The 10411-nt window shown below is 36.9% G+C and overlaps 1 protein-coding gene across 1 annotated transcript in view; it reads left to right on the forward strand.

Annotated features, from left to right (window-relative positions):
* Nucleotides 1-10411, forward strand: part of ZSWIM6 (zinc finger, SWIM-type containing 6) — a 192881-nt gene that overhangs the window by 113113 nt on the left and 69357 nt on the right. Inside the window, exon 3 of the mRNA XM_008576126.1 lies at nucleotides 3086-3442. Within this exon, the coding sequence (XP_008574348.1) occupies nucleotides 3086-3442 (357 nt within the window). The remainder of the gene's footprint in view (nucleotides 1-3085; nucleotides 3443-10411) is intronic.

Below are 10411 nucleotides of genomic sequence, written 5' to 3' on the forward strand. Positions count from 1 at the left end.
AAAATCAGCTAGGGGATGGGGTAGGGGTGGAGGTGGGGGGGGCGATGTTATATAGCCCTCTAGGGATTGTTGAGGGAGTAATATTCTCCTTGCTGCTTCTGTGGGTGCTCTGATGTGACTTAGGACCTACAGAGAGTGAGTTGGTGGAATTTCAAAGAACATTTTTCAAATTAGAGAGGCCAAAATATACCACTCTACAATCCTGAAGTAAGGCCATAAAGCTTGGTGGACTTCTTACATACTGACTCAGTATTGCATAGTCTTAAAAAATAAATGTCAGCTGTCCTTTATATGTGTATATGTCATTTTCCTGTATTCAAGATAAAGCCTCTAACACCACCACCTAAAGGTAAGAGGAAACCCTCTCCCCCAAAACCAAATAGACTTCTGGGTATTAAATAGCTGCCATAAAGCTAGTCAAATTTGAGGTGCAGCTGACCTGAGGGCAAAGAAATTTTATATAAAAAAGGCTAGCAGTATAGAAGAGGAGTCATCGTGATAGGTGGTGGTAGAGAAAAGCAACAGAAAAAGCACACTTTAAAAATACTGCCACCTGCAGTTATCTGTTGTATGAAATACTTTCCCACTCGCTAATATCATAAATGATCAGCTGATTAGGGTGGCAGGGTAGAACTTAATAACAGTTAGAAATTTTTCTGTCAAAAATGGTTGGAATCTTTAAAGGTGTTTGGGTACTTGAAAGAAAATCTAGAGTTACTTGGAAAATGAACATTTATGAAATACCTTAATCTTTGATGATTTAAGACTGATGAAGTGTTACTCTATGAGACATATGTGTTTATTTGTTCCCTCACATATCTCTTGGATTAAATTGTTTTGGAGGTCACAATATTTTATAGTTTGCTATTTAAAAAACTTTACAATAGTAAATGTTTAATGTAAAAAAATTGCATAATTTGTGGGATTTTTTCCCCTCGGCATGATTGTATATTAGGATTAAATATACTTCTTTCTGACCAGTACTATACAACTCACTTGACTAAAGAAGATCATTTTTGCAAAAACTATTTGAGGGCTTCATCAGTTTTCCTAAGGGCCTCTTCTCTGATAGTTAAATCAGACTCTCTTGAAGCACCTATTATGTTATCTCCTTGTAGATTCTTTAAATACTAGCTAACCTAACTCTTTTGGATCCTCAATTGTCTTGGCTTTGCCTGTGATTAGAAGAGTTCTCCAATATCACTTTTGTGAAGAGACAAAGACTTTGGCTTTCCTCATGGGAAAATAGCCATTAAAAATTTTTTAAAACATTTATTTACTCTGTATTCTTTCTTTAATTGTGGTTTCTCAGAAAAATTTCTTGCTTAAAAGAGATAAAGGGTACTGGAATACCCATTCTGAAACAGGAATAATATTTGTAGAAGAAAACCGAAGGATAACATATGACAATTCTCAAAATTCCTTACTGTGAAGCAATAATAGTAACTTGTTTTTAGGGAATGTTCTTTTTTAATTGATTCATTTGGTAAAAATTTTTGCAACACTTTTCTCCTTCTGCTAAGTGTTGCTGAATATGAATTATCAAGATGAAATTATATTACTCTGAAAGATTTCTTGTGAGTAATTTTTCTTTTGACTCTCTGGACTGGGTAGCCTCTATGGGGGAGACAGTAAGTGAGGTTTAGATGTTCCATGTGTGAACTCTTGGCATCATCTAGCTGTCACTTTCGAATCACATCTCTGCAATTGCATGTGCAACACCCCTCCCAGAGTCCTCAAATGGTAAAGATGCTTCTCTTTGTGAGTGGAGGTCAACTCGGAGAAGCAGTGGCCAGCTCAGTGAATTTTATTAAAGTAGCATAGATAGTAGAAGACTGAGAGACAGCCACAAGCTTTATTGTATAGTATTCAGGTTTCTGTCAAACACCTTCAATCCTGAGGTAAATCTTAGTCCTGGAGGTTTCCAAAGGGATCCCCTTCTTATTGCCTTCAGTCTTATCCCTGGCTAGTGAATATGGCTTTCAGAGAGAGAGGTGGAACCGAATGGATGATTCCCCTCCCCCACCCCCACTTGCAGGGTAATTTCCTGTGCATTTAGGGAATAGGAGTGTGGAGGATTTGTCTTCTTGCCAAGCAGGCCAGGAATGATTGGTGGGCAGTGGTGGGGGAGGCAGTTTTCACTTGGCTGTGAGCTATAGCTAGAGCTGTCCAAAGGGAAATGGCTGCCCAGGCGGGGTGAGCATCTGATCTCTGGACCATTATAGGCAATGGCTATCACTCTTGGAGCTTGTGGAGGATTCCTGTGTGATTTTAAGTTTAAGGTACAAGGCCTCTAAGGCCCTTTCCCACATTGGTGATTTTGTATCCCAGATGTGAGTGTGTGTTGTGCGTGTGTTTAACAACCTGGTGTCTATACCAGCTTTCCTCTGTTTGATATGGAAGAAAATAATTATTATGAGTTAGACTATAGTGTGAATGAGATTTGGTGGGCTTGGCAGTTAAACCAGCAGTTACTGCTCATAGACGTTACAGTATTGGGGTGTATGTTATGCATGCTACAGAAAGGATTAGTAAATTAAAAAATTTCTCTAGTCAAAGTTTGTGAAAGGGACTCCTCCAGAGTTGCAGTGTATGTTGGAGCAGGCTGGTGGCTGCCTGGAATAAAAGTGGAGGGAAGGGGGAGGTTTTTTTGTTTGTTTGTTTCTTTGCTTTTGTTTTGTTTTGTTTTTTTGAGAAGAAAGCTGAGCTAGCTGACTATATTTGCAAAAAGAAAAAGAAAACCACTGATCCCACTAATCTAGGGGATTTTTGTCCTGTATATTGCAAATTCACAGTAGAGTAATGATGGCTTATTAGTGCTATGATCTAACAACTTTCTATGGGTATGGTGGTGGTGTACTGCAATAAGTGTTTTCATGTGGCTGGGTAAAGTACTTCACCATGTCTGTTGAATACCATTTTTTTTCCCCCCTGTAAGGTATGGTGGTGGTTGTTAGTGGCCTGAGTGTTTTTACTTGAAGATAAAAGCTGTCAATTTTTTTTCTTACTACTGTCAAGTACCTCACATTTCAAAGAGTTAGAACATTTCATAGTAGAAGCTAAACTCTCCCTTTCTTTTACACAGGTTTCCACTTGAGCGGCACAGTAACAGAACCTGCAATACAATCGGAGCCAGAAACTGTTTGCAACGTGGCCATCAGCTTTGACCGTTGTAAGATTACCTCAGTGACCTGCAGCTGTGGAAACAAGGACATATTTTATTGTGCCCATGTTGTGGCACTGTCTTTATACCGCATCCGCAAGCCAGATCAGGTCAAACTGCATCTTCCCATTTCAGAGACTCTCTTTCAAATGAATAGAGACCAACTACAAAAGTTTGTACAGTATTTGATCACAGTGCACCACACAGAAGTGTTGCCAACTGCTCAAAAATTAGCAGATGAAATTCTTTCCCAAAATTCAGAAATCAACCAAGTTCATGGTGAGTATAGACACTGATTTCATAAATTTCTTTTTTGGACAATTTTTTGTTTATAAATTCAATTCTTTTACATAAAATGAATTAAATGTGAAATTGGTCATCAGCATTGCTTATAGTAGTTGAAAGATATTTTTAAATTTAGTTTTGAATCCTAAAACATTTCTTTTGAAGTGTTTCACGCTTAGGTGGGAAGCCTTTTATGCTCAGAAAAACCTCTCATGTTAAAGTTTGGTTCTTATAACTTCCTTTTTACATTTAGTAACATTTCACCAAATACCAGATATTAGTTATGCAAAATACTTAATGTCATTTAATTCACCTGTGTCAGTAAACTGATTTGTGCATATTTAGGATTTTTTTCTTTTACTTTTAAAATTTATTTTCCAATGTAAGAAAGTTCCTGATAGGATGCCTCATATTATGTAAATGAATTATTTTTAGAAAAATATTACACCTTTTTAGAGAGAGTTTGGGATATGAATATTTTGTATAAAAAACACAAAAAAGGGTTTCTTTTAAATCTTCCATACATTGAAAATGTTATCTCATTTATTTGTAAACATATGTATCAAGTATTTATTTTGTGCATTGGAAATATATCAACTCACAAGAATATATGTGCTAATTTTTAGAAATATACTCACCACTTATTTCATATAGTACATTAATATGGGATAAATAGTATTGTCAATATAGGTTGCTTTTGCTTTTAAAATATTTGGACTTAATTTTTTAAATATTTAAAAATATATTGAAGAAAGTAATGAAGTCTTGAGTAAGCAGCTCAGGGACCTAACATTGTTAGGTTTTTTTAGTTACATTGATTTGAGATGTAGGAGAATCACTCAACCCTACTCTTCTAGGTTTTCTTCATAGTCATTACTTGATATAGCAAAGAAAAATGTTTAAAGCAAGCAGTGTGAGATCATTTTTAGAAAACTTTAAATGTGAGATATAAAATGCAGAAAAGTGCATAAAATATGAATGTGCAGATTAACAAATAAAGCAAGTCACCAAAAAGGCCAAGAAATAGATGGTTCTCAGCACTTGAGAGGGCTCCACTGCCCCCTCACTGTCATAAGCTCCTTTGTCTTTCCCTTGGTAACCACTGCCTGATTTTCACAGTAATCATTTCCTTGGAGGTTTGTGTTTTTTTGTTGTTTCTGACATCATCATTAAACACTGGTTTAGTTTTATCTGTTTTTAAACTTTATGTAAATAGAATCATACAGTATAATTTTCATATATTTGACTTCTTTCACTCAATCTATGTCTGTAAGATTTACTCATATTGTTTCATGTTCCTGTAGTTAATTCATTTTCATTGATCTGGAACAGCACTCTCCAATAGAGATACAATGTGAGCCACATGTATAATTTAAAATATTCTAATAGCCGCTTTTAAAAAAGTAAAAAGAAATAAGTAAAATTAATTTTAACAGTATGTTTTCTTTAGCTCAATATATCCAGATATTGATTCAACATATTAATATTAATAAATATCACAATATTCATAAATATTGATTCAACAAAAATATTGATATATTTTACTTTTTTTTCATGTTAAGTCTGATGTCTGGTATCTGTACACACTTATAGCACATCTCACACACACTGTAGCCACACTGCAAGTGCTCAGTTGCCACATGTGGTGAGTGGCTACCATGTTGAATAGCATAGCTCTAGAGAGTATCCCAGGTATGAGAATACCACTATTTATTTGTCCATTCCTCTGTTGATGGGCCTTGTTTTGAATAGAGCTGCTGTGAACATTCTTTTGCATGTCTCCTGGTGCTGTGAGATACTTTTAACATGGTTTTTATGTCAGGGGATCATCTCGTGCTCCCCATATCAGGGTCAGCTTTATTAAAGTAGCTATCATAAGGAGTGTAAAGCGTTTTGTGTGGTAGAGTCTGCCAATGTTAAATAACAGGAGTGTAGACAACTCTGCCAAAGAAGTACCTTCAACCTACCAAAAGCACATGTATCCAAGGACTTCTCAAGTAGGCTTCTGCTCTATGATATCATCTGTCTCAAATCTTGCTGTCTTGTGAAAATTCAGGCCAGCTAACTCTCATCCCAGGGATTTCTCAGGAGCCTGTCTTTGGCATTTTATTAAATTGTTCATTGAGGCAGAAGAATAAGATATACCATTTCTTCAAGCTTCTATGAATTCTTTTTTCTTTTTTACTCCTTTTTTAAAAAGTTAATATAATCCATTAGGGCCACTTTGTTCTCTTAGTTTTAGTTTAACCAGAGGTCCACATCAATAATCAGTTGCTTGTTCTGCATTTGTGGTGCTTGTTTTGAAGGATAGCAGCCCCCAGAGTTTGTTAAAAGATTTTTTAATCTATTTCTATGTTGAAGTAGTAGGACTAATGAAACAATGTAAACTAAAGTTGGGTATGAGGATGTGTTCACATGATGTATTTCTTTAAGAGTTTCTATAATTAGAAGGGTATGATAGCTAAGGAAATATCAAGGACAGAATGCAAGTTAGCTTTTTTAGACTCAATGTGATTTTCAAATAACTCCTGTATGAGAACAGCTTCAACCAGAGCAGTGAACTTGAGCAGTTTATCCCGCCAGCTTTCTCTCCACTTAATTTATCATCAGATTTGCTCCTAGCCTGGAAATGGGCCAATTACATGAGCTTCCTGCCTTCCGTTCTAGTGTGACAAGTGGTAAAAAAGAAGAGAGGTAGGAAGCAGGCCATGACCTTAAGTGATGAAATGGGAAATCTGCTCCCTGGAGGGTCTTATTTTAACTGTTAGATTAATGACTTAGTTGGGAGTGGGATTAAAAATGTTTTGCAGTTAAATTTGACTACATGGTCCCACCTGTTCCCAAGTATTTGTACATAAAGCATTCTTTTTGTTTAATATGTTTTTAAAGCAGTACTTTTTAATATGATTTTATGAGTGTATTTTTCCTTTGAGAAAAATACTTGAACAAGAACATTGGGAGGATTTAATTTTCCTCTAAGGAAAAGCATCACTTTTAGCTTGCTAAATAAATAGGGTTAAGAAAGGTTCGAGGCTTGGTTATTTTAGTATCATAAAGATAGGGTTTAGCTTATCCAAATCCTTTTTGGAAGAAATACGTAATACAATTTATAAGTAAATACAAAATATGTTAACAGTGGGTTTATCCCCTTTTCCTTATGAACTTATCCTAATGCTTCTTAAAGTTTTGTTAGTTGCTTTTCTTTAATATTTTGAAATATTTTATTTTATCTTATTTAATTTAATTTTTTTGTGTGTGTGTGACAGGTAAGGGGATCGCAACCCTTGGCTTGGTGTCGTTCGCACCGCGCTCAGCCAGTGAGCGCACCGGCCATCCCTATATAGGATCCGAACTGGCGGCGGGAGCGCTGAGTGCGCCACTGGCTCGGCCCTGAAATATTTTATTTTTAAAGAATTTTAGGGGCCGGCCTGGTGGCGCACTGCTACAGTGCGCTGCTTGGGAGCGCGGTGGCGCTCCCGCCAAAGGTTCGGATCCCACATACAGACCGGTTCCCGCTCACTGGCTGAGCGAGGTGCGGGCGCGACACCGAGGGTTGCGATCCCGTTGCTGGTCCTGGTCCGGTACGGGCGCGACACTGAGGGTTGCGATCCATTGCCGGACACGAAAAAAGACCAAAAAAAAAAAAAAAGAATTTTATCCTGAGGAATTAAAAGTTTTTCAAGTCTATTTCATGCACACTGTGTTCCTCATAATTCTCTTGCAAGCTAAATATTGTAAATTTATAATTGCAGTAGTTTGTAGATGAAGGTACAAAGGAGAATGGGTTAGTGACTTACCCAAGGTCACAGATTCAGTGAAGGTTCTCAGCATATAGACTTGTCAGTAGACCTTTTTATGTTTCACTGTGCTTTCATAAAATTTCACACATAATTTTAATTAGATTATAAAATTAACCACCGTATGCTAGAAATGGCTAAAAGATACTTAATGCTAATGGCCCACCAAGGAGATTGCTGGTTGTAGTTGTGTTTTTTAAGCAAAATTGCTTGTTCTTGGTTTTATATCCTAATTAAACTTTCTAGCTTCTGTATTCTTAAAAAAGAAGCTGGTGTCTTTGCTAAGTACTTATGTAGAGATTTATTGATTTCTGAGTACTAACCCACTCTCTTAGTTAATTCAACTTGGCCTTTTCTGGTCCTTTATGCTTCCATTTAAAGGAGACATACTGTAGATTGGTAAATTCTGGTATACAGACAGAACGTTGAAATTTGGAGGCCTAGAGTCCAGTGTTGTCTCTGCCACACATTACCTTTGTGACCTTGAGTGGGACTCATTTTTTCTGTTACTTAAAATGCTCATAATCTTTTCTAATAGTGTTAGAAGAATTTTAATGATATGATGTATACATGTATAATAAAAATAAAAAAGATAACTGAACTCAACTCTTGTTGGGGTATCTACTACAAGTACTCATAGTTAAGAAGAGAACAGAAACCAGTTGAGGGATTGGTAATATTAGAGTTGGAGGTCAGCTTGCCTTCTTCTTCTCCTGACTTTCTGGCACATATTTCCTCTCGTGCTTTTTCTTTTCCTGACTTCACTGTGGGCTAGCCTGTACTGGGAGGACTGCAACAAAGAGGGATAGACTGAGGGGAAACTGGCACTGGGCCTGACCTGGAATAGAGGAAAAGGGGGAGCGGGGGCACGTACACGTGTGTGCGTGTGTGTCATTTCAGTAACCCTTTCACTCCCAGGGTCTGGGCCAATCCCAAAAGTAGGCTAGACTCCTCTCTCACTTCCCTGCCAATGTGCGCAGAGATACCATCTCAGTCAGCCACATGCAGAAGGGGACTTATTCACATGTCAGATAAGGGTTGGCATATGACATGTACGATCTCTTTCAACTCTTACTCTGTCTCTTTGGCGATGGTATATCTGCAAAGACATAGGTGGCACCTAAGATCCATACTGCAAGGGTGTGCATGTGTATGTCGTTCTTCCATTTCATTTTGTTTGAGCAGGGTTCTTACAAAAGCAAGACCGTGAATTCCATTCATGCCTGCCTGTCCTGCTTAACTCAGCCTCCAAATGCCTCTGTGTTCCAGCCATCTAATATGTTGGTCTGTTCAAGCTCTCCCAGATATTAGCAAGCAAACCAGCAAATCTATTCAGTAGTCCCATCTTCACTACATAGCTCTAAATTTTCATTTGATTCTAAGCTTCATCAGGACTGAAACTATGACCTGTGTATCTTGGTAGCTTCCCAAACAGAGCACTATGCTTAAGATGTCATAAGTGCTCGTATTTGTTGAACCAAATGTAGCACTGTCATTTTTCACTCTGTTTTGTTCTTAGTAGGAACTTGGAGATTTATTCTTTAAGGACATGTACACGTACAGGTTCCAAATCTACCAGTGAGTAACAGTTGGAGTCATCTGATGGACGTCACATCTCTTCACTTTTATTTCCCGGTGAATGGTTGTGTTCATTGTAATTGGGCTTGCATTAACAACCAGGTTTTGCAAGTATGCTAGGGAGATAATTTGATTATTACTAGCATATCCTTCTATTGAAGAGCATTCTCATGTTGACAGTTGGTGAAACAAAGGTATAATCTGCTGGTAGTCAATATAATTAGTAGGTACCTTTCATAGAAGATAATTAAAGTTGCTTTAAAATGCAGTAGGGAAAAACTTAAAGAAAATTTAAAAAATAAAAGCACATTTTGGAAAAATTTATAGTATTATAGAGGTATATGAAGATAAAAAGGCAAGTCCCTATTGGCTCCTCACTCCCAACAGTTCCCTTAGTCTCTAACAGCACCCTCATTACCCTAAGGCAACCACTGTTGACAGCAGGGGTTATATTCTTTGAGACATTATTTTTCACAAACATATGCACAGAAAGGTGCATATGCATGCATATGTAATTTTAAAATATATACAGTTTAAAAAATATTTTTCTGCAGGTTGCTTTTTTCTCTCAGTGTATCATGATTATCTTACAATGTTAGTACAATGTTAATACAATGTTAGTACAAATAGGTCTCTTACTGTTTTAAATGTTATGTAGTATTCCATAGTATGGATATATTTCACTATTAACCTACTGAATGACCTTGAGGAGGTTGTTTCCATTTTTCCCCTACTATATGCAGTGCTGCTGTGGCCATCCTTTGTGTGTGTGAATTTGTGCAAATATTTTTGAATAGTAGATTTTTAGTAGTAGAAATGCCAGAACAAATGATATATGTATTTTGAATTTTGTAATTACTGCAGATTTTCTTCTGAAAATTACCAATTTTACCCTTAAGGTTATAACTAAAACTTGATGTTTCCATAATATGGTTTAAATATATTTTCAAAAAGTATTAATGGAATCTATGATCATGTACACGTGATATTACTTTTTTTCCTTCACATGGAAGGTTTTTACATTTTACTTTAGTAAAAGAGGTATTGTTAGAACTTATGTCTCTTAATTTGGAGGAACCATGGATCTCTAGCCCATGAGGCATTTGCTAGGGTAATGCAGAGACAGCCATGTTACTTTTAGCCCAATACCCTTCATTCTCTCTCTTTTCATCTCCAAATCTTGCCTTCCATCACACCCTTTAGTCATATCTGACACTACCCCAGCCCTCATAATTAACAAAGGATTACTACCATCTATGATCAGTTTCCTCGCCCATCTCTCCCTCCTTAAACTGACCTCTGAATCTGTCCATGTTGGCTAGATGAGCTTATTATTCCTGTTTCCCCCACAAATGGGTTTCTCATACCTCCCACTGTAAGACTATTCAGAGTGTTTAAAAGTTCCTGGTTTGAAGTTAGCCTAAATTAGAATACAGCCTCCTTTGCTTTCTAGCTTTGTTACCAGGGGCAAGTATCTGAATTGCTTCAGGCCTCAGTTTTCTTATTTGTAAAATGTGGACAATCAGAGTGCCTATATCACAAGATCAGGAGGGTTAAAGGAGTAAATACAAGTTGCTGTTACCACCAT

Source organism: Galeopterus variegatus, unplaced genomic scaffold (assembly GCF_000696425.1).
Source record: "Galeopterus variegatus unplaced genomic scaffold, G_variegatus-3.0.2 Scaffold1296, whole genome shotgun sequence".
Taxonomy (NCBI): domain Eukaryota; kingdom Metazoa; phylum Chordata; class Mammalia; order Dermoptera; family Cynocephalidae; genus Galeopterus; species Galeopterus variegatus.